Source organism: Xenopus laevis, chromosome 7L, assembly GCF_017654675.1.
Source record: "Xenopus laevis strain J_2021 chromosome 7L, Xenopus_laevis_v10.1, whole genome shotgun sequence".
Classification (NCBI taxonomy): domain Eukaryota; kingdom Metazoa; phylum Chordata; class Amphibia; order Anura; family Pipidae; genus Xenopus; species Xenopus laevis.
In genome coordinates, this window is record NC_054383.1 from 38,197,493 (window position 1) to 38,222,463 (window position 24,971).

At 38.6% G+C, this 24,971-nt stretch overlaps 1 protein-coding gene across 2 annotated transcripts in view; it reads right to left on the reverse strand.

The window, feature by feature from the left end:
• oit3.L (oncoprotein induced transcript 3 L homeolog) overlaps positions 1-18,547 on the reverse strand; it is a 32,590-nt gene extending 14,043 nt beyond the window's left edge. Inside the window, exons 1-5 of one of the 2 annotated variants that reach the window (XM_041568816.1) lie at positions 18,287-18,547; positions 15,172-15,465; positions 7,681-8,184; positions 4,626-5,000; positions 2,349-2,459 (exon numbers count right to left, since the gene is read on the reverse strand). In XM_041568816.1, the coding sequence (XP_041424750.1) occupies positions 2,349-2,459; positions 4,626-5,000; positions 7,681-7,747 (553 nt within the window). In that variant the 5' untranslated portion in view covers positions 7,748-8,184; positions 15,172-15,465; positions 18,287-18,547. The remainder of the gene's footprint in view (positions 1-2,348; positions 2,460-4,625; positions 5,001-7,680; positions 8,185-15,171; positions 15,466-18,286) is intronic. The other variant, XM_041568815.1, reaches the window with a different exon arrangement.
• Between the last annotated feature and the right edge of the window lie 6,424 nt (positions 18,548-24,971).

Genomic DNA, 24,971 nt, shown 5'->3' on the forward strand with positions numbered 1-24,971 from the left:
AATGAGTTATGGGGACAAGGGATTCCATACCTGCGTTTATAAATAGGCCTTAGATGAGGTTCTTTTTTATAAATAACCATACATCAATAAGAATGCATTAAAGGAAAACTAAACCCTAAAAATTATTATGGCTAAAATGCCATATTGTATATACTGAACTTATTGCACCAGCCTAAAGTTTCAGCTTGTCAATAGCAGCAATGATCCAGGACTTCAAACTTGTCACAGGGGGTCACCATCTTGGAAAGTGTCTGTGACATTCACATACTCAGTGGGCTCTGAGTAGCTCTTGAGAAGCTAAACTTAGGGGTCGTCACAAATTATCAAGCAGAAAATGAGGTTGGTCTGTAATATAAGCCGATGTTACAGGGCTGATTATTAAATTCTGATGCTAATTGCACTGGTTTCTGTGCTGTCATGTAGTAATTATCAGTATTAATTAGTAGTAATTAATACAGTACTGCCTTTTTAAATTATTTTTTTTCAATACAAGTTAAAGATCGATCTTCCAATTTTAATATGACTGTACCAAAAATGCCACTGTGCTAAATTTGATTGTGTTTTAAATGCATATTGAATGCTGGCAGGTAAAACCAGGCAGAAAATAATATAATGAATTAGTTCATGCACTTAGGTGCCCAAAAACCTGCATCTCAAATGCACATAAAATTCACAAGAAAATCACTCGTGTGTAAGAGCATTAAGTGCATTTGTTGGTGTCAGGGTGAGAAGTTCACAGTAGCGGGCACATTTACTAAGGGTCGAATATCGAAGCTGAAGGATTTACCGCAAATACTTCGATCGAACGATCGAAGGAAAAATAGTTCGATCCACGATTAAATCCTTCGAATTGAACGATTCGAAGGATTTTAATCCATCGATCAAACGATTTTCCTTTGATCAGAAATTGCTTAGAAAGGTTATGGGGAAGGTCCCCATAGGCTAACATTGATGCTCGATAGGTTTTAGGTGGCGAAATAGGTAGTCAAAGTTTTTTTTAACGAGACAGTACTTCGACTATCGAATGGTCGAATAGTTGAACGATTTTTAGTTCGAATAGTTCGTTTCGAAGTCGAAGTCGTAGTAGAAGGTCGAAGAAGCCAATTCGATGGTCGAAGTAGCCAAAAAGAAACTTCGAATTTCGAAGTTTTTTTCATTCTAATCCTTCACTCGAGCTAAGTAAATGTGCCCCTTAACCTTTGCCCAATAAGTGTGGGGGGTCCAGAAGTTCAGAGTAACACACCTTTGAACTGATTTTAAAGGGGTGTTTCACCTTTGAAATAACTTTTAGTATGATGTAGAGAGTGATATTCTGCAACAATTTACAAATGGTTTTCATTTTTTATTATTTGTGGTTTTTTAGTTATTTAGCTTTTTATCCAGTAGCTCTCCAGTTTGCAATTTCAGCATTGTGGTTTCAAATTACCCTAGCAACCATGCACTGATTTGAGACTGGAATATGAATAGGAGTGGGCCTGAACAAAAAGACGAGTAATAAAAATTAGGAAAACAATACATTTGTAGCCTTACAGAGCATTTGCTTTTTAGAAGGGGTCAACAACACCCATTTGAAAGCTGCAAAGAGTCAGAAAAAAAGGCAAATAATTATGAAACTATAAAAAATAAATAATCAAAACCAATTGAAGAGTTACTTAGAATCGGCCATTCTATAACATACTAAATAATTACCTTAAAAGTGAACCACCCCTTTAAATAAAAAAAAATGGTTCATATATATTTTAAATCTCCAATAGAAATTTGAAGTCTGTATTATTCCTGGTATACCTTGTCTGTAATATAAATATAAATATAAATATATATATATATATATATATATTTATATATATATATATATATATATATATGTGTGTTTTATATATATATATATATATATATAAAATGTATTATACATCAATAACATATCCCCTGATATACAATATTAGTATAAGAAGCTGCATAGCAATTCTATGACTTATGTAAAGCCACAGAGTCTACGGAAACCCTATATAACACTATGTGCAGTAGGGAACATCAGGGATCCCCAACCTTTTTTTTACCTGTGAGCCACATTCAAATGTAAAAAAAAGTTAGGGAACAACAAGAATCCAAAAAGTTCCTGGTGGTGTCAATTGTGGGCTGTGATTGACTATTGGTATGTGGACTGGCAGAATACAGGACATCTTGTTTTTATGCAACTAAAACTTGCTTCCAAACCAGAAATTCCAGCACTTGCTTTGAGGCCACCGGCAGCAACTGGGGTTGGCGAGCAGCATATTGCCCACGAGCCACTTCTTGGGGATCACTGCTCTACATAGTGCTATGCTTACCCAGATACCAATCTTACTTACCAAGACATGTCTGCCCATCTGGTCCTAGTACTGTTCCACTGTTGCAAACACAATCTCCAGAGTCCACGCACGTCCCTCGGCAATCAATAACGTCACAGATATCATAGAAATCTGGCAAAATACACAAAAACACTGTTCAGAGGATGGACATATTACACAATGATTTGCTCTAAAAACAATTTCCACAATAAACCATTTTTTTTAAACCTAATTTTACTAATACATATTCTATTTACATTAAGGAATATGGTATAAATATGTATAAATATAAATAAATATGCATCTTGTTGAAACTTGCAGCATTTTTGATTGGAGGAGGATGTTAGTTAAGCTGCTTATACATGTAAAGAGCCCCTTGTTGGTTCAGTGGATTAAGCTCCCTAAGGGCAGAGACACACGGTCAGATTCGGGGAGATTAGTCGCCCGCTCCTCTTCTTCGGGGCGACAAATCTCCTCTTCTTCGGGGCGACTAAACTCCCCGAACTGCTTTCCCCTGCCTTCCTGCCGGCTAGAATGAAAACCGCCAATGGGATGGCAGGCGAAGCTCTTCGTTTTCCTAAGTCACCCGAAGTTACCTCACAAGGAAACTTAGGACAACTTCGGAAAACAAACTGCCAGCGGGAGGCAGTTCAGGTCGATTAGTTGACCGAAGAAGAGGCGATTTGTCTCCGGTTGACTAATCTCCCAGAATCTCCATGTGTGTCTCTGCCCTATGGCAAAAATAAATCTCCATGGGCCTAGAACATTCACTAATGAATGGAATACGCAGACTTATACTGTCTTCAGCCAATGTGATACCCACATGAGCAAGACATCAATGAGGTTAAGCCAAATTTATTTAGGAAATTCTTTCATTTTGATCCTATACATAAAAGGAAAAGTGGATAAGTCAAGAATGACTCAATGGGCAACCAGTATCTGCACAGTTGGGCTTTGAAAATATATGCATTATTTTTTTAAAGTTAACGAGCAATCAGAATTTGGATACAATTCAAAAGAATAATATTTAATAACGTAAAAATAGGTTAAAAGAGAAGAGTACTACTATTGCCAGTGTGAATGATCTCTTTGTTTTTAGACCAATAACCCTCTACTTGCATAATTTTCCTGTCTGGAATTTCAAGACTGAAACTGATATGCTAAATAGTCACACACACCAACCTAAAATATCTTTTTCAGTTTGAACGAACAGAGGAAATCATTTATCCCAAAACATCTTAGCTGTAACTGTGCTTTTTCAGAATGTAATGTAATTATGAACAGAGGGGTATATTTTCGGCTGATGAGGCTGAAATATGTACCAATTAGTATTATCATAGGTGTAGTTAACCTCTGAGTTAATTTTAAGTATGTTGTAGAATGTCCTATTTTTACAAATTGTCAATTGGGCTTAATTTTTTTTATAGTTTTTGAATTATATACTTTTTTCTTTCTGTCACTGTTCAGCTTTCAAATGAGGGTCACGGAATCCATAAGAAAAAAAACTTTTTGTGATGCTACAATTCTTTTTGTGATGCTACAATTCTTGTTCAATTCTAGTTCAGTTGTTATTGCTACTTGTTACTTTTTCTTATTATCGTTTTAGTCAGGCCCTATACTATTCATATTCCAGTCTCTTGCAATTTACTGCCAGGTTGCTGGTATATTAGGCTCTAGTTCTCAAGTTTGGCTGAAACTGGAGACCTCATGAATAAAAATAAGAAAAAAAAGCTTAAAGCAATACTGACATGTTCTTATAAAAATTGTAGGAACGTGTTAATATCAAGTAGTTGCTGCACCCGGAATATTTTCCATGAAAGCCCCCCTCAAAGCCGCCCCCAGCCCCACGAACCTTTGCAAGATATAAAATTTTAAATGTACAAATTTAAAGATGAATTTCCCCTTTAACATATATTCATTATGCATCAACATATTCCGCATAGCTAAACAGTAGAAGGGTGACACATATATGCAGGGGTCATTAACTAAATTGCACCAGTCCAGTTGTCAATAGCAACCAAAATCAATTCGTTTTCATCCGTTTTCCCTAGGAAATGAAAGAAAAAATCTATTTTTTCTTGGCAACTGTACCTATATCTTTTCACTGACAAAAAAAAAGTATCAGCAGAGATATAATAGTAAAACAATCTTTTTTTAAATTTGATATCTGATTTCTGGGGGATGTACTAATATTTTATAATTTGCTGTGGTTTTAGACCAGACTATAAATATTGTGTATTTTTATGGACCCAATACAATCTCTAAAAAACAGATCAAAAAGAGAAAGGAAACACATACGTCCGCAATATACGTGGAAGCAGACACTAGGCTTCGTTAGTCGATAGACATAATATCCTCCTGGACAAGCCTTGATGTCGATAGTGGTGTTCCACATACAGCAATCATTATTGAAGTTAGCACAGGCTTGTCTTTGTACAATGCCTTCCGATTCGCTTGGATGACTTCCATTCAGCCAGACTGGAGCATGAGTGCCACAGTGGTTTTCTGGGATACAAAAAGTTGGCATTGCATCTCCAGCCATGCCAGTGAAACGATACCACTCTCCATCCAAATGGTTGTCGCACATTGGTTTGTCTTGGGACTCATTGAATACCTGGTCTGTATTCCTCCAGGGCTCATTGAGGCTTATGTATGCAGAACATGGATCAAGAGCTAGTGGGGTAGATAAAACTCAGTTAGAATACAAATGTTTATACAAATAATAACAAATTTAAAGGTGCATCTCCATAAGTAGCAGAGGATAGTTCGGTCGACTCTGGAATGCTCAGTTTGAAGTTAGAGATTTGGAATAAATACTAAAAGCTGGTTATTACAAAACTGTTTTCATATATCTGTAGCCATGCTAGGAGCTTGATCCGAAATGTCTGACGAGCACATCCTAGCCAAAAATAACTCTGGGTTAACTTAGAATTTGCAAAGAAGAATCATGTGTTATATTTTTAAGTATTCATGTTTTAAATGAACATGTCACCTAAAAATTGCACATACATACTTTCCTATGTTAGGTTTTTATGGAATAACAAATAGTGATGGGCGAATTTGGGCCATTTCGCTTTGGCAAAAATTTTGCAAATTTCCAGCGAAATTCACGAAACGGCAAAAAATTTGCGAAGCAGCAATTTTTGGACACCGGCGCACATTCCCTGGCAAAAATGCGCCGGCGTCCATTTTTTTGAAGCTGGAGAATAAATTCGCCCATCACTACTAACAAAGACTCTCCACTCCCCCCTTAAAAAAAGCAAAGGCTTGAAATGAGAAGGTTTTGTGATATTTAACTGAAAAGAAAAGATTTCATTTTATTACAGGTATGGGATCCGTTATCTGGAAATCCATTATCCAGAAAGCTCTGAATTACAGGATGGCCATCTCCCATTTTATCCAAATAATAAAAATTTTTAAAATGATTTCCTTTTTCTTTGTAATAATGAAACAGTACCTTGTACTTGATCCAAACTAAAATATAACGAGTCCTTACTGGAGGCAAAACCTATTGGGTTTATTTAATGTTTAATATATTTTCTTACATATTTAAGGTATGAAGATCCAAATTACAGAAAGAGCTGTTATCTGGAATACCCCAGGTCAGGTGAATTCTGGATAGCAGGTCCCATAACTGTTCCTGTTTTTCATAATTGCTGATTCACAATGAAAATGATTTTAAAACATATTTTTGTAAATGTAAATATAGAAGGCTTATGTTAAGACGTAACTGTGAATTTTAACTTTTCAAAATTAGACAATGGCTTTGGAGATTATTTTGGTATTAGACGAGATAATGCTGACTGTATCGACAAAACCTGAAACTGTCTGACTGTCGCATTATGTGTAAAATCAGTTACAAAGATAATTAGCTCTGAAATCGTTTCTGGAAGTAAGAACTGACAGTTTGGCTGAGAGGCAACACAATCATTTGAAAGCTGTCAGAAAAACTTATAGAAGAGTTCCAAGGTAAAAACCTGGTGATGCAGACTGGACTGAAAATTGGATTTACACTGTAAGATTGGAACATTGAAATGAATTGACAAATACACGATTAAAATATAATACGAAATTAAATCATCAGTTCTATGGATTTCAAGACTAGCCAGCTGATCAAAGTCTTTTAAAAGGCCTAAGGGCAGAGACACACGTGGAGATTCGGGTTGGATTGATCACCCAGTGACAAATCGCCTCCACTTCGGGCGACTAATCTCTCCGCAATCCCTTCCCACCGGCTAGAATCGAAACCGTTGGCGGATGACGCTTGGAGCGTTTCTTTTTCCAGAGTCGACCGAAGTTTCCTCGTGAGGCAGTGCTCCAAGTGCCATCCCACCGGCGATTTAGATTCTAGCCGGCAGGAAAGCCAGTTCTGGGAGATAAGTGCCCGAAGAAGAGGCGATTTGTCGAGGGGTGACTGAATCTCCCTGAATCTCCACGTGTGTCTCTGCCTTAAAGGTAGATCTGATTAGCTCCTATGGGACAAAACCATGCCACTAGATTTGGTACAATAAATAATTCATCTTTTTTAGGTAGAATAGCAGTTGCAGATCTCTGTGTTATACAGGTATACGTCCTGTTACCCAGAATTCTTGGGACCTGGAGTATTCCAGATAAGGGGTCTTAAAGTAATTTTGATCTCCATACATTAAAAAAAATTATTTAAACATGAAATAAACCCAATAAGATTGTTTTGCCCTTAATAAGGCTTAATTATTTCCTGGCCGGGATCAAGTACAAAGTGCTGCTTTATTATTACAGAGAAAAGGGAAATCATTTTATAAAAACTGTAATTATTTGCTTAAGACGGAGTGTATGTGAGATGGGCTTCCTGTAATTTAGAGTTTCTGGATATCAGATCCCATACCTGTACTATAAAAAGCCTGAGCTGGCGCTGACAGTTTCAGTGAAGGGCAACTGCCACCAACAGTTTTTTTTAAAAATGTTTTTAATTATTTGCTTAAAATGGAGTGTATGTGGAATGGCCATCCTATAATTTGGAGCTTCTGGATAACAGATCCCATACCTGTACTGTAAAAAAAAGCCTGAGTTGGTGCTGACAGTTTCAGTGAATGGCAACTGTCACCAACACTTCAATACTATGTGTGTGTGTGTGTATATGTAGTTTGAACTGAAATGGCTTAGATGTTGGGTATTGCAGTTCAACAACAGTTGAGTATAAATACATCAGCCATAACTGAGCTGCCTAGTGTTGTGGTAGTCGTATGCTCACAGCCACACAAAGAAAAATAAAACCATACAGTGCAGCCAGCATTGCTCTAAATGGCAGTATTCCCTTTAATTTACAGATCACTGAAATCATTGCGTAGTTTTCGGGATTTATAAACATACTTACCCAGTGGGGTCACTGATTTCAGTCTTGAACAGAGAGAGATTGTAAGAAGAAGAAGAAGCTGCAGCATCTTGGCAAGTCAGCTGTGAACTAGAGAATGGAAGCTGGACCTCCTGTTGAACTCTTTAACTTCTTGCTAGATTGTCTGTCTCTGATTATCACTGCGTGTGTATGTTTTTCTTGTTTTCTTTTATTTATCACCAAAACCCCTTTCTTTATCATTTGCACTGAACACATTATCAGAAGGAAGAGGATGAAATGGGTAGCGTCTCTGACCTTTCCAATAAATATCTGCCTTGTAAACAAGGATATTTTTACCGATTGATCCCGATGCCTCATCCTCCCATTGTTTTCCTTATGATGGAATCCCGAAAATGACACTCGTCTTATCCGAAGGGAACTAAACAGAAGGAATGCCAGGAGACAGACACTAGCCAGAAACTGCACTTCCTCTTCTTTCCAAGTCACATATTGCTTATATTTCTGCTTCCATATTTAGCTATTTGCCTGTACAAGATAATACTTAATTAATTAACATTCAAGAGACATTCTCATACATAAAATTTAGCAAGATGTAATAACCCTTAACTATAAGAAATCTTTCCTAATGTTATATTGTAGAAAACATTTTTTTTAGCAAAATGTAAGTTAAAACTTTTTAGGGGCGGTTCACCTTTAAGTTAACTTTAAGTAAGTTATACAATGGCTAATTATAAGCAACCTTTCAACTGGACATTTTTTAATTTTTATAGTTTTTGAATTTTTTGCCTTCCTCTTCTGACTCTTTCCAGATTTTAAATGGGGGTCACTGGCCCCATCTAAAAACAAATGCTCTGCATGGCTACACATTTATTATTGTTGCTACTTTCTATTAATAATGTTTTCTGCCCAGGCTCTTTCCTCTTCATAGTCCCTTATTCAAATCAATGGGTAGTTTTGACCTTAGCAACCAGATAGCTGAAATTGCAAACTGCAAAGATGATAAATAACCACAAATAATACAAAATGAAAACCAATTGCAAATTGTCTCAGAATATCACTCTCTACGCCATACTAAAAGCCCCATCTAGAATATGCTATACAGAGAAGGGCAACTAAGCTGGTAAAATGTGTGGAAAATCTCACCTATGCGAAAAAACTGGCCAAGTTGGGGTTGTTCACACTGAGAAGGACACTTAAAGGAGAACTAAAACCTAAAAATGAATAGAGCTAAAAATGTCATGTTTTATATACCGAACTTATTGCACCAGCCTAACGTTTCAGCTTGTCAATAGCAGCAATGATCCAGGACTTCAGACTTGTCACAGGGGGTCACCATCTTGGAAAGGGCCTGTGACACTCACATGCTCAGTGGGCTCTGAGCAGCTGTTGAGAAGCTAATCTTAAGAGTCGTCGCAAATTATCCAGCAGAAAATGAGGTTGGTCTGTAATATAAGCTGATGCTACAAGGCTGATTATTAAATACTGATACTAGTTGCACTGGTTTCTGTGCTGCCATGTAGTAATTATCTGTATTAATTACTAATCAGTCTTATATTGTGACATTTCTATTCTATGTGTACTGTATATTTTGAGTTGGTCCCTAAGCTCAGTAAGTGACAGCAGCACAGAGCATGTGCAGTGAATCAGCAGAAAAGAAGATGGGGAGCTACTGGGGCAGATTAGGAGACATAGATCTTCCTTGCTAATTGGATTTGGTTGCCTTGGGCTGGTACAGAAGCCCAAAACATAATGTACAAGATTTCGAGCTTGCCTTTCCTTTAAGGGGAGATATGATAACTATGTATAAATATATAAGGAGATCATATAATAATCTCTCTAATGCTTTATTTAACAGTAGGTCATCCCAGCTGAAACAAGGTCACCCATTTTCATTAGAAGAAAGGAGGTTCTGCCTAAATATTCAGAAGTGTTTTTTATAGTGATGTGGAATTCTCTCCCTGAATCAGGCTGATACATTAGATAGCTTGAAGAAGATGGCTTTTTAGCAAGTGAAGAAATGCAGGGTTATGGAAGATAGCTTGTAGTACAAGTTGATCCAGGGCTTGGTCCGATTGCCATCATGGAGTCAGGAAGGAATTTTTTCCCCTCTGAGACAAATCGAAGAGGTTTCAAACAGGGCTTGTTACCTTCCTCTTGATCAAATCAGGTTGTACATAGACTTAAAAAGTTGAACTTGTTGGATATGTGTATTTTTTTAAACCAAACTTAGGTGAAAAATTCATTTAGATGGTAAAAAAAACTTGTGGGCTGAAACCCCTGGCCCCATGACTGTGGAAAGCCAAAGAGATTGCCACCTTCATTCTTTACATGCTTCTACCACTACCATCTCTATAACAAAACCTACCTAATGGCCCACCTGCTGAAAGGCACCCACAACTACTATAATATCCTTACTGTTAATACTACTTAATACTACTTAACCCCTTTACTAAACTTCCTTGTGCCTTTATCTACCCCTGCCTCTTCCACAATAGACCTATATGAACAAAGAGAAGGAGGGTGGGCCTGCACATTGAGCCTGGTCCAAAGACCCTGCCATTCAGGTTAGAAAGAGGGTACAGAACCAGACTTGCTCCATTGTCTGATTTCTAATCCTAGAATGGCTTCACCTTGCTTCACCAATGGCAACCCATTCCCCTGACCTCCACATTATGCCCACTCCTTCTATTTAGACCCCCAAGGCTTCTGATATTAAGTTATTAAAGATCACAAAATAATGTTCTGATGTTCTGTAGAAAAGGAAGTCTTTGATTCTCTATTTAAAGATCCATCTTTGCTACTGTATATCCTTAGTGGATGGAAGTCTGGGGTTTCTCTACTGTAAGCAGTGCCCTACTGCCCTGTTCTGATTTCTTTGGCTTTTTATGTGTTGATTTTGTTTATATTTCATTTGGTGTGGCATCTTATCATGGCAGGCATTCAACAATAGATGATGTTATGGCAGTTTCCTGTTAGGATGTATACACATATTCTAAGAGAAACTTGCTTTGTCAAATGTGTAAATCTGTACAAATATATATACATGCTGCATGCAAAAAAAAGTCTACAGATCTGAGTGCTTGTTTTCTATAGTAAATGGTTCTGTAGAAATGTGCGAGGCATGGTTTAAGTCAGTGGTGATGAAAAAGTATATCATGATCTGCCAGTAGATAATGTTCAAGCCACCAGGAGAGCTTAATACCAGAGTTCTGTCTCAGTAGTTCAATAAGGTCACAATTATTCAATGGTTTCTTGAGGGATTTGTTTGCATTTAGTCTTTACAAAGTATTCTGTAATCTTTTGGATATATACGGTGATCCCCAACCAGTGGCCGTTGCTCACCAACCCCTTAGATATTGCTCCTAATGGTCTCAAAGCAGGTGCTTATATTTGAATTCCAGGCTTGGAGGCAAATTTTGGTTGGATAAAAACTAGGTGCATTGCCAAACAGAGCCTCCTGTCCACAGTCCATACAACATAAAGGATATCAAATAGCCAATCCTAGCCCTTATTTGATACCCTCGGGAATGTTTTAGATGCTTGTGTTGCTTCCCAACTTGTTTTACATTTGAATGTGGCTCATGGATAAAAAAAAAAGGTTGGGTACTTCTGAGTTAGAATGTACTTACAGAATGGAGACCTCAAACTTTGGGTACAAATTAATTGGGACCTACTGACTTAAGCCCTTCTACTTTCCTTGTACATTAAGGGGCACATTTACTTAGGGTCGAATATCGAGGGTTTATTAACCCTCGATATTCGACTGTCAAAGTTAAATCCTTCGACTCCGAATATCGAAGTCAAAGGATTTACCACAATTCATTCGATCGAACGATTAAATCCTTCGAATCGAACAATTCGAAGGATTTTAATCCATCGATCGAACGATTTTTCTTCGACCAGAAAATTGTTAGAAAGCCTATGGGGACCTTCGGTAGGTTTTACTTGCCGAAGTAGGGGGGTCGAAGTTTTTTTTAAAGAGACAGTACTTCGACTATCAAATGGTCAAATAGTCGAACGATTTTTAGTTCGAATCGTTCGATTAGAAGTCGAAGGTTGAAGTAGTCAATTCGAAATTCGAAGTTTTTTTTATTCTATTCCTTCACTCGAACTAAGTAAATGTGCCCCTAAGTGTACGATTTCAGAGATCGATCGAACGATTTTACTTCCACTACAAAAGACGTAGAAAAATGCATTCGAAGGTCCCCATAGGCTACCATAGCACTTTGGCAAGTTTAATTTGGCGAACTATTGAAGTCTACGTTTTTTTAAAGAGACAGTACTTCCATTATCGAATGGTTGAATATTCGCAGTAGTTGCCAATTCAATGGCGAAGTACCCAAAAATATACTTCGAAATTCGAGCTTTTTGAACTTTGAAAATTCACTCGAATCCACTTTGACCCTTGATAAATCTGCCCCTAGAAGTCTAAAAGTATTTCCCGAAGAAAAGAACATTCTCACAGAATCACAGCTAGATATTGCAGAGATCAATAATAATATGTTGCATCAAATTGCCGTACTTGGATGGCTGTGATGCAGAATAGATTGCCTTGGATTCCCACATATTTTTAAGGAGCCATGTGTGTACAATTAAAGATGGTATCTCGACTTAAGTCACACTCTAAAGTTGTCCAAAAAGGTCCAGTCAAAACATGCCATTCTGCTACTAATTTACCTATTTAAAGTTCCTTGCCCTTGACCAGTTATCTGATATTATAAATGTTTCAGCTACACTGCAAAATTTTTATGTTATATTTTTAATCTTTTATTTCAAAGCACAGAAATGAAAAAAAGTTGTGAATGTGATGATTTAGGGGGTTATTTATCAAAGGGCAAATTTTAGAGCTTTGTGAAGTTTTTTTTATACCTTGAAAGAACTTGAATAGTTTCTGTTTTAAGAAATAACTCGAATCAGTGTAGTACTTGAGTTTTCGAGCGAAACCCACCAAACAAAAAGGCTACAAACATTTTCAAATGGTTCAAGGGAACTCTGCCATTGACTCTTACATGACCTCAACATGTTTTAGATGGTGTATTTTTGGATCTGAGCTATTCCAGCTTTGGGGTATGATAAATCTTGAAAAATTCAATTTTATTAAAAAATTCTCATGGAAAAACAACTTGACCATTGATAAATACCCCCCTAAATGGTATGTTTTATATAAAAATTCCTAAAATACTTATAAAGAAGTACTTATGGTGGTTGTATCTTGCAGCATCTTACTAAGGAGTTGGGTATCTTGTGGTGGAAGCATGAATGGTGAAAAATACAGTGGAAAACTACAAGACAACCTGTTTTAGTTTGCAAAAATATGAAATTTTGATCAAAGGTTTCTTTCTTTCTTTTATTTTTTTTTAGATGAAAAAAGATCCAAAATAGTAGGTCAAAATAACAATAAAGTGCCTCAAGAAAAAAAAGGGAGCAACTGATAATCAAGGTGCATTAGCAAGGTTTGGACAGTCTGGAAGAAAGAACAGAACCACGTCCCACTACTCTTGGGCACACAAGAATAGTGCTTGCTCCTCTCTGCTTAATGAATATAAATGAAGTGGATGCACTGAAATCAGCGCTTCCTTTTAAAGAACAGTTTCTGCCTGTATGCAGCTACACAGAACGTAGATTGACTTTAAAATACCAGCTTTCATCTATTTCAGGCGGATCTCCGCTTGGATATGTGTAGCCGCATACAGGCAGAAACTGTTCTTTAAAAGGAAGAGCTGATTTCAGAACATCCACTTCTCTCCTCCTCGTTAATATTTATTAAGCAGATAGAAGCCGACAATACGCTTGCCCAATGCATAACCATTAGGACAGCTGATAAAATCTTACCCAGGGGCGCTTCAGCCACCAGGCAAGGTGAGAACTTTGACTCAGACGGTACTTTACTAGGGGCAGCAAAAAAGGCACCTCTGTTAATTTTAATTCTGAATTTCTATTTTTTAAAACATACCTTTGACAATTGCTCTCTCTGCATTAGTGATACAGTCCCCATCAACCTGGTCAGATGTGAAAGAGGCAGCTGGAGTGCCCCTATTTGGTGACCAAATTTTCCCCTTCATTTGTGCCTGCCTTGTCATAAAAAGTGTTTATATCAGCAGTGAGGGGTTCAGGTTGGCCTGCACTCATCTATGATTCCCACATTGCTCCATCATTTTGGGCTTCAGCTCCATACATAAAGCAGCATTCATCTAACATAACTGCATGTTGTATCATTTGCACCCTGTATATAACAGCCCTTTATAAAGCAGTGTTGGTACAAAACTTTGAGTTTCAAATGTCAGCTACCTACACACAAAGCAAAGGCTTGCCATACCCCCTATACTCATCTTTGCCATCTGTTTATTCCAAAAGAGCAACCGACAGATTGGATCTTAATTTATGTAAATGTTTTTTGAAGGTGTTTATGGATCAATGGAAACCTAAGAAGCTACATGAATTCTTGTGAAACACTCGGCAGCAGAAATATAATAGATTCATTTATATAGGGTCTCCTAGCCTCCAATTCTCATGTGCAACATTCTTTGATTCTGGGATTGTGACAATTCTGACCAATTTTGAGTTACTGCTTTGAAGGGATTCTGTCATGATTTTTATGATGTCGTTTTGATTTCTAAATTACACTGCACATAATTTACTCTATCATATAAAATGTAATTCCTGAACCAGCAAGTGTATTTTTTTTTAGTTGTAATATTGGTGTGTAGGTGCCATCTCAGGTCATCTTGCTTGGTCATGTGCTTTCAGTAAGAGCCAGCACTTTAGGATGGAACTGCTTTCTGGCAGGCAGTTGTTTCTCCTACTCAATATAACTGAAGGTGTCGCAGTGGGACCTGGATTTTACTATTGAGTGCTGTTCTTAGATCTACCAGGCAGCTGTTATCTTGTGTTAGGGAGCTGTTATCTGGTTATCTTCCCACTGTTCTTTTGTTTGGCTGCTGGGGGGGAAGGGAGGGGGTGATATCACTCCAACTTGCAGTACAGCAGTAAAGAGTGACTGAAGTTTATCAGAGCACAAGTCACATGACTGGGGGCAGCTGGGAAACTGAAAATATGTCTAGCCCCATGTCAGATTTAAAAATTAAATATAAAAAAAAATCTGTTTGCTCTTTTGAGAAATGGATGTCAGTGCAAAATTGTGCTGGAGCAGCACTATTAACTGATGTGTTTTGGAAAAAGAAATTCCATGACAGTATCCCTTTAAGGCTCCTTGTTATCTCCTTGTTATATTTTTTGCTTAAACTATATAAACATAACTAAACCAGTAGATAGTGGACCCAGGGCCATGGTTGTCTAGGATAGGTAGAGACTGCAGTATAGCCAAAGCTTCATGTATCTGTAGCTGGAATGTGGGACTATTCAAATGCTGTACTACAATCCAGAATGGCTATAAAATAATGAAAAGGCATGGTTTTAAAACATAATATAAGAAATGGAGGTAAGACCTTGGAATGGTATTCACCACCCATCTCAATCCAATGAACTGAGGAGATTTCACATTCCCTTACTCACGTTTAATTGAAAAAATTGATACCGGAGGAGGGACAGGTCCCTTGTGTCTGTTTCAGGTCCGAGTGAATCAGTGATTATACCTGGGAAAGTAAATGTTGCTATAAAGCTAATCTAGACAATTGTATGTGACTGCAATAAATTCTAACAGGCATATGGTTCTGTGTTTGATCTTGAATCACTTTGTTCTGCAAGAAAACATAATTAGGATGTAACTTGCCCTTAAGTGTGATTTTAGCAATAAAATGGCATCTGTTGAATTTAGCTTGTTCCGGGGCACACATTTACTGCCACAACCTGTTCAACAAAAGAAGGGGAAAAAAAGAGTTTTTGGGGGGTAATATGATACAGTATTTACTGGTTTATATAAACAATGCAAGCTTTTGAGATTTCAAAATTTTAAATTAAATCTCTTCATCAAGTATAAAACATATCTCTTCATTCATCAGACACAACATATTATATATTATACCTGATACAGAGTCTCGCTGTTTCATTTTAAAAGCTGGAACTTTTGACATAAATCAAGTAAATTAACAGTTTTATGAACTATATCAATGTGTCTATGAATGAATGCTACTTCAGTTGCTTTGAACACTTCAAATAATTATCTCTAAAGCAGCAGCAAAGGGAACAGTTATGGTAAGGCAATGTTAGCATTTGACATGGGAACCCAGCATCAAAGGGGTTGTTCACCCGAAACAAACTTTTAGTATGATGTGTAGAGAGTGACATTCTGAGGCAATTTGCAATTGGTTTTCATTTTTTTTTATTGTAATTTTTGAGTTATTTGGCTTTCTGTTCAGCAGCTCTCCAGTTTGCAATTTCAGCAATTTGGTTGCTAGTTGTTCAAATGACCCTAGTAACCATGCACTAATTTGAATAAATCACTGGAATATGAATAGGAGAGGGCATGGGTAGAAAGATGAGTAATAAAAAGTAACGATAACAATAAATTTGTAGCTTCAGGGTTGGACTGGGCCAGTGGGACACAGGGAGAAAACTCGATAGGCCCTGGCTTTTGTGTGCCTCCGGCTCAGAGCAGCTCCTTGCCCAAATCTCCTACTGCTACCCCCTACATCAGTTTCCTTCCCTGGTCGCCAAAAGAAGAAAGGTACATGCGTGTGAAAGAAGGGGCAGGTGGGCTGGAGGGAGGTTGTGACAGGGGCAGGGGTCCCAGAGGCCAGAGGGGACTTTGTGACAGTGGAGGGGGGCTCCAGAGACACCTGTCCGGTGGGGTCAGTGACCCCCATTTTAAAGCTGGAGTCAGCAGAATAAGGCAAACAATTCAAAAACAAATAAATAATGAAGACCAATTGAAAAGTTGCTTAGAATGGACCATTCTCTAACATACTAAAAGTTAACTGAAAGGTGAACCACCCCTTTAAGCGTTAAAGGGGCCCAATAAAAATATATAAGGGTTCACTTAACAGACAGTGAAAGTGTTAGAGTGCTTAGACACACAGAACTGCGCCCCTTAGGGCCCATATACAGATCCGTTGTGCATTGTGCCTGTGCCCACTGCATAGGTGAACTGTGTACCATTTGGAAGATGTGTCCAATGAAGTTCATCAGCAGACAATGAAAGCATAGCCAAGTAGAGTAATTTGGGGTGATCTGGCTCCTGAGATTTTTAGTATTATGAGAGGATACAAATTCCCTGAAATGACCCCTTATTACTTGCTTTTGCTCAAGTGCTTTCAGCGATTGCCATAGCAAGTATAGGGGGTCCTACATGGTCTGTATTGTGAATGGAGAACAGACATCTACTACTGCTTCAGATTCCGTAATGTGACAACGAAGAGATGTTAGGGTCAGGCCCAGTGGCGTAACTTCGGATTTCAGGGCCCCCTCTACACAAAATAGTGGGAGAATTGCATGTATAATATCCCCAGAACTCATAGAAGGATGGCACAGTAGTGTCAATTTCACATACAAATACCCCAGAACTATAGAAGAATAGCAAAGTATCAATTCCACATATAAATACCCCAGAACTATAGATGGATGGCAAAGTGTAAATTTGACATATCTCTCTGTAAAGGCTATGAGCAAACTTATGAGCTGTTACTGCAGAAGAATATAGAGATAGCTAAGCATCTATTTTAGCTCTTCTTCTAAACCTCTTCCTATAAATCTCATTGTTCTGAAAAAAAGCTACTGATGCAATTTCATTTATAATGCACATAAAACACTTGGCAGAATGAATGCAGTGGCAATTTCATGTAAAATACCCCCAGAACTCATATCAAGATAGCATGGTAGCAATTCTATGTATAAATACTCCCAGAACTCATAGAAGATGGCACTGTGGTGGATTCATAGATAATAACCTCAGCACATATATTAAAATAACTATCAAATTTCCATGGGTTAAAAATTAAAATGGCTAATTACAGCAATGAAATAGTCCAAGTCCTTACTAGGTATCTTCCTGTGCTGAAACGGAGGGGTGGGGGGTGTCACTGAGCCACCAATTTGCCTTTTAGCAAGTCCATAGTCCAGCTTACAGAGCCAGTGTGGGAGGGAAATTCAAATCCGTCAGGGCAGCGAGTCTGTCACCGCTTCGCTCTTCTGCTGCTCTTGTTCCTACCCCCCCTCGAAACCAAAGGGCCCTGGTGAGAACATTTTACAACTAGGCCCCCCAGACACCACGGACTGGACCACAACTGTAACTGACCTAATTTTTTTATGAAGTAGACAAAGCTGCCCATCATTTGTTTATAGATTTTGAATTATACAGCAGTTCTTGATAATTTTTTGGCTGAAGGTGGCTAGGGTCCTATTTACCCCAATAAGCAGACAGTAGGTTAAAAGATAAGTGAAAAATAAACAGAGAACATAAATATAAAGTAATAAAAAATATAACAGTGTAGCCTCAAAGCAAAAATAGTTTGGAGCATTGTGGGAATTGTAGTCCACCAGCACCCTGACACTGCTCCTGCAACAAACATAGCACTGGTCATGAAGTTTTTGGATGACTGAAAATTAATATACTGAATGCCCAGTAAGAGGAGGGGGTAATCATAGTTCAGTTGAAGCAGAATCTTTAAGCCATCCTCCAAAATGTGCACAAGAGAATGATCCACACCCCTCACCCCATTACTTTATGCCTTACCTGGGGTGGCTTCCAGCACATACCAGCAGCAACATTTAATTTATTGGTAACTTCCCCTTCTGACCCCATCGCTGTTGCAGGGGGGCAGGGGCCCTGGTTCAGAACAGTCTGAAGATGCGATAGATCGGTGCCAGACTAGCATCATAAATCAGTGTGTGTGCTCTTTAAAAAGAAAAAACTCTGTGCAGCGCAGTTATGTGAAGTAACGCATCTTCAGTCAGAGAATCCCCTGCTTTTCATCTTCCGGTGTGGGGGAGGAAGTAGAACTCACACTCTGACGGCTGTTCTGGCACAGGCCCCGATTGGAGGAAATCTGCCTAAGCCGGCAGTCTGCAGAGGTGCTGATTGCCTGTACAAATGTCCTGCAAATGTGCGCATAATACTGAGGAAGCAGGCCCCGTCCGGGCCCCCTGTACCCCCGGGCCCCCCTGCGACTGCGGGGTCTGCTTCCTCGGTAGTTACGCCACTAGTCAGGCCACACTGGGCGTTTTGGGGAGATTTGGTTGCCTGACGACTAATCGCCTCGTTTTTGCGGCGACCAATCTCCCCAAACGCCTTCCCTCACTCTGCGCCGGCTAAAATGAAAAACGTCGGGGCTAATCACACGCGTCGATTTGTTTTCCAAAGTCGCCCGAAGTTTCCTTGTGAGGCATGACCCTTAAAGCATTTCCTGAACTCATTTACTCAGTGTCAAGGACTCTTGTTGTCTTTGTAGTGTAAACAACTTGCCATCTGGACCAAGATAAAGGCCTGTCATTTATCACCACGGAGCTTTTTTGGCTTGTTAGCAGATTTTTATTGTAGATCATGATCTTTGGAATGATTTCTGGCCCAGCATAAATGTATTTCATCTGATGTATGGGAGGCACTACAGACCCACACAACTAGGCTGTTGCAATAAATCTGATATCTACATTTCTTCCAAATAAAGTAAATGTAGCCAGCCTGCGTTCATCTGCATGAGGGCAAACAAGGCCAGGACACTCTGTTGGTTGCCCCCCAATATGCACTCCTAGCCACAAGTCCTTGTGTAAGAGCTGTCTGACTTTACATTTACTGGACTGGACCTGATCAAGCAATGGTCCCCATAGCAAAGCCCTAACAGTATCAGCTCTGATTGGATTTAAAGGGGTGGTTCAAACTTTACGTCAACTTTTTGTATGTTACAGAGTGGCTAAAGTAACATTTAAATTGTTATTTTTTTTTAAATAGTTTTTTTTTATAATTTAGCATCTTCTTCTGACTCTTTCTGACCCCATCTAAAAAACAAATAAGGATATTGTTACTTTTTATTACTCATATTTCTATTCAGGGCCTCTCCTATTCCTATTCCAGTGTCTCATTTAAATCAATGCATGGTTGCTAGGGCAATTTGGATCCTAGCAACCGGATAGCTGAAATTGCAAAGCTGCTGAATAAAAACCACAAATAATAAAATATGAAAAACAGTTGCAAATTGTCTAAGAATTTCACTCTCTACGTCATACTAAAAGTTTATTGAAAGGTGAACAACCACTTTAACATATTGTAGACTCTGATTGGTCCATATACTGTCCTTCCTGAACTGCAGCCTGATTCCCTTATAGAAACTGCTCTACCTTTTCCTTATTTAACACTGGAGATTTTATATTTTTGACCTACAAAGATCCATACCTGCTATAAACGTATTTAAAACTCTGAGATGTCAATCAGAAATTGCCTGCCCCACCTCTATGACTCAAACATACAGACAGGACAGTCAATTATTTTCTCTTTCCATTTCATCTCAGCAAAAAACAAACAGCGTGACCTATAGGTAACTTTTAGGGTCAGGGCACACGTTCAGATTCGGGGAGATTGCCTCACGAGGAAAACTTTGGGTGACTTTGGAAAACAAAGTGCCATACTGGCGGCAATTTACATTCTAGCCGACGGGTGGCAGTTCGGGGAGATTAGTCACCCCGAAGAAGAGGAGATTTTTTGATTAACTGGGCGACTGATCTCCCAGAATCTGAGCGTGTGCCCTGACCCTTAATGTACATTCATATTTTAAAAAGTATTTTTTTAGTATCAATATCACTTCAAAGTAATCTCACTTTTTTCAGTTCAGTTGGTTTCAGATTGTTCCCCAGAACGAGACTTTTCAACTCTTTTCCATCTTTTATTTCTTACCATGTCTCCAAAATTCAATTTTAAAGTTTAATGTTCCTACCTCTGGTGTTTCAGTCTGACAGCTGAGTGATCCAGGTGCAGATTCTGAACTGTTACAATTTGTACAACAACTATTGTATCAATTCTAACAGCTGCCTTTAATGAAATTCAGGGATAAAGCTCAACTGGTCTAAAGAAAAGAAATGTATTTATCAATTTAAAATAGTTACAGAGTCGTGATCCACCCCCAGAGCTGCTTTAAAAACACACAGGAAAGTAAAAAAATAAGCTTTACAGTTCAATATTAGAAAATGGTTAAAAATAGAAAGTGTTGGGAGTGGCGGAACTACCGGGGGAGCAGGGGGTGCGAGCAGCCCATGGCCCGCACCCCCTCAGGGCCCCCGGCAGCTCACTCGCCACTGAGTGATTGGATAAAGACTTTATTTCTGGTGAACAATCTGAACTGAAAAAGCCTCTTTAGTAACTGTGCCCACAAAGTGGCACCTGCCTGCCAAGACCAATGGCGTAGCTATGGAGGAAGCAGACCCTAGGGGGCGGGCGGGACAAAAGGGCAGTCCGGACTGTGGGATCGGCTTTCTCTGTGGCATGAAAATCCCCCTCCTCAGCCTCTTGCATTCAGTTGTGTAACTCGATGTTACTGGGCTCCACAGCAAATTCATTTCAGAGGTAGTGATGGGAGAATTTATTCGCGGCGAATTTTTGCGAATAAATTCGCGAAACGCCCGCGAAAATTTGTGTCAAAAACGGGCGCCGGCGTAAAAAAAACCGGACGCTGTTTTGCGAATTTTTTGCCGTTTCAAAAGTTTTGCAAATTTTTCGGCGAAGCGAAACGGCGCAAATTCGCCCATCACTATTCAGAGGTCATCCTGTTTTACCAATAAATGTTGGAATTGCTCCTTAAAGTGGACCTGCCACCCAGACACAAAAATCTGTATAATAAAAGTCCATTTCAAATTAAACATGAAATCCAATTTTGATTTTTTATTAAAGCATTCATAGCTATTGTAAACTCATTTAAAAATCTCAGCTGTCAATCAAATATTGTCTGCCCCTCCTCTAGAGGCGGGCAGACAATTACTTTCACTTTCCATTCAGCACTTCCTAGATGTCACTGCTCTCCCCACATTCCCCCATTCTCTTCACCATTTAATTGTGTAGCCAGTGCATGGGGATGGACATCAGGTCCCCCATTCTGGTGCACAAACAAGGTGCTGAGATGCAAGACTTGCCTTAATAACAGTGTGTACAAAATGGCTGCTGCCTTCTTGCTATAATTTTGAAATCCCAGACTGAAGGAAGCAAGATTCAAATAATTTATATAGTGTAATAAATTCATTTTGCTTGACTAATGTGATAAAATAGGATTTTGAATATTTTTTTGGGGTGACGGGTCACCTTTAATTAGGACCTCGTGGGGCCCCATATACCTCCTCCCGCCCCCCCCATGCAGCTACAGGGTCTGCTTCCTCTATAGTTACACCCCTGCTTATGTTTGTAAACAAGCCTTTATATATTTTTCTTCTGTGTCCACAAGGAAGGGGGCCTGAATTCTTATAATATCATAACCTGTGATTTCACATATTTAGCCTGCAAATCCTACCTCTAATTTAGCACTTCACTTATTCTTTTACTACCCCTTGTCTCTATTAGTATTGTACTAGGAATATTTGCCAAGGGACATAATTATTATACTGCCTCAGTGCATTATGGTTAGATGCATGTGGTTTAAGCTAAATCATGGTTGCTGCCATTCTTCTTCCTGGGGGGATATCCTTGGGATTGGTGGTTTGACAAGCAAGTTTTAGATCTATTACACACTCTCCTTCGAATATTTTCTACCCCTACCTTGTTTTTGCATGTAAATGCTATTGTGGTTTGTGTGATACTGTAGAGATGGAGTGTGAGTGTACAAGTAACACTAAACCTTTGTTTTTGTCATGGCTGAAGTTGAACATGGAGAACCACTCACTGTCAATATAAAGGACTGACTAAGCATTTTAGCATTCCTGAAACTGAGCTTAGGTTCCGCAAACAGCATAGAAACACAACTTTAATGTATCGGCAGTTAAACAGTGACACTAAATATTTACAGAAAGTTATCAAGGTGCAATTTTGGGATCAGAAAGGAATGTATCTTTTATTCCTGTAAGCAGTTGTTGCAGTCTACCCTGCTGGGTAATAGGTTAAACTGACCGTGACAGACTTCTATATTTTATCTTCAACCTCATTTAATATACAGTACAATACTTAACTCAGTATTAAGTACTGTAATTATTTGCAAAATGTCCTGGTATCGTAATTTCAGATAGTTGATGTAACGATGGTGGATAGTAAAGTCTCAGGCATAATTCTGTTGAAGAAGAGACATGGAACCTGGAAGGCAACGTTTACTGCTGGATAGTGGTTAATAAGAGTGGACATGCCTGAAGCAGAGCAAGTATACAATAAGAATGATTTGTGCATGAGAGACTCAGATCTTTACTCCAGGCTTGCAATGTGCATCAGGGATTAACAATTTGCTGTTAAAAAGGACAATCCTACTGAGCATAAGGCAGTGCAGAAAAAGTGAGAGCCGTAGGGATGTAGCGAACTGTTCGCCCGCGAACTAGTTCGCGCGAACTTCGACCGTTCGCGTCTGCCGAATGTTCGCGAACGTTTGGGAACGTTCGCAGTTTGAGTTCGCATTCGATCGTTCGACCATTTGACCATTCGAATTCCTTCGACCGCTAAAAATCGAACGATTTCCATTCGTTCGAACGATTGTAAGCATTCGATCCAATGAAAAGCATTCGATCGAATGGCTTCGATCGTTCGATTCGAATGAAAATCCTTCGATCGAACGATTAAAATCCTTTGATCGTTCGAATCGAACGATTTTAGCGGTGTTCGAAGTTCGCGAACTGTTCGCGAACGTTCGCATTTTTTGCCGGTGTTCGCGAACACCAAATCGGCAGTTCGCTACATCCCTAAGAGCCAGTCTAAAGTACTGATACAGATTCTGCCTTCATATAAGCACAAGTTTCATTTAGGAAGTTCTGTTTAATATCTAGAATCTGGAAGGCTTCCCTGAAGTTTTTTTTTTCCTATTGTTAGAAAGAACGAAAAATTTTGAAGAGCAGATACCTTGCAGCAAACATAAAAGACTTGGCATTCATATTTTATTCATTGTCAGAACTATACATGCGTAAATCTGTCTATTTGCACGGCTGTGACGAGCTTTTACAGAATCTATGCAGAGCCCACAGACTTTCCCACCACGTTTAATGATTTAACAAGAGATCTCTGCCATAGAAAATTAAACGGGAACTATTGTGAAAATGAAAATTTAACATAAGCTTCATCTAACGGATATAAGGAGTTTTCTAAATATAATCAATTAAATATTCTAAAGCATTTCTGAAATGTTCAAGTTACATTTCACGACCCCCCTCTCAGCATCTGACTCTCTTCAGTCTCTCTTCATGCAGGAGGTGGGAGTCTGATTTTGAATGACAGTTAGATCCAATATATCTTACAGGGGGGCTCACAATTACCAGAAATCATGTCTCTCTACATGCAGAATTTGTGCCAAAGGCAGTTCTTTTGTTTGTTGTGGAATTGGCTATTTGAGTGAGCTCTAATATATCTGCTAGGAAAGGAAGCCCCCTAGAAGATATATCGGATCTGTCAATGAAAATCTGACACCCAACTGCTGCATGAAGAGAGAATGAAGAGAAACAGATGCTTATTAATTTTTAATTAATTGTATTTACAAAGTTTCTTATTTCAGTATGATGAGCTTATATTCATTTTTGCCATAGTTCCCCTTTAAGAATTATTTGGTGAACGGAAAGCTAGATAGAAAAGGAATACATTTAGGTAAGAAGTAAAGTGCTAGGGAATCGCTTGTACTGCATATATGTTCTCTGTGTACAGTACCAGTTTGGGATCCGTTATCCAGAAACCCGTTATACAGAAATCTCAGAGAGATGGAAAGGCCGTCTCCCATAGACTCCATTTTATCCAATAAAATGATTTCCTTTTTTTCCCTGTAATAATAAAATAGTTCCTTGTACTTGCTCCCATCTAAGATATGAGTGTTTTTGAAAGCAAAGCCAGCCTTTTGAGTTTATTTAATTTTACATGATAATAGACTTAAGGTATGAAGATCCAAATTACAGAAAGATCTGTTATCCAGAAAACCCCAGGTCCCAAGCATTCTGCATAACAGGTCCCATAGCCGTACTTGCATGTACAACTACAGTATAAGCACCTACTGATATATACCCATTTTGTGGATGTAAATCTGATAATCTATAGATCACAAAGGAACAGCCCCATCTATTCCTGACCGCTAGAGATGCTACATTATAAGGAAAATTATATAAGAATATAGCTAGTAAACCCTTTACATTGTTTTCTGTAGTCTTGGAGTAAAACCTGCAAAGTCTTGTTGCATCAGCTGAAAGTAGAGCATTTCCCAAGCATTGTACATATTATGCCAAAGTATATATCATATCCCTCCAGACAGGAACAAGTATGTTCTCATAAATAG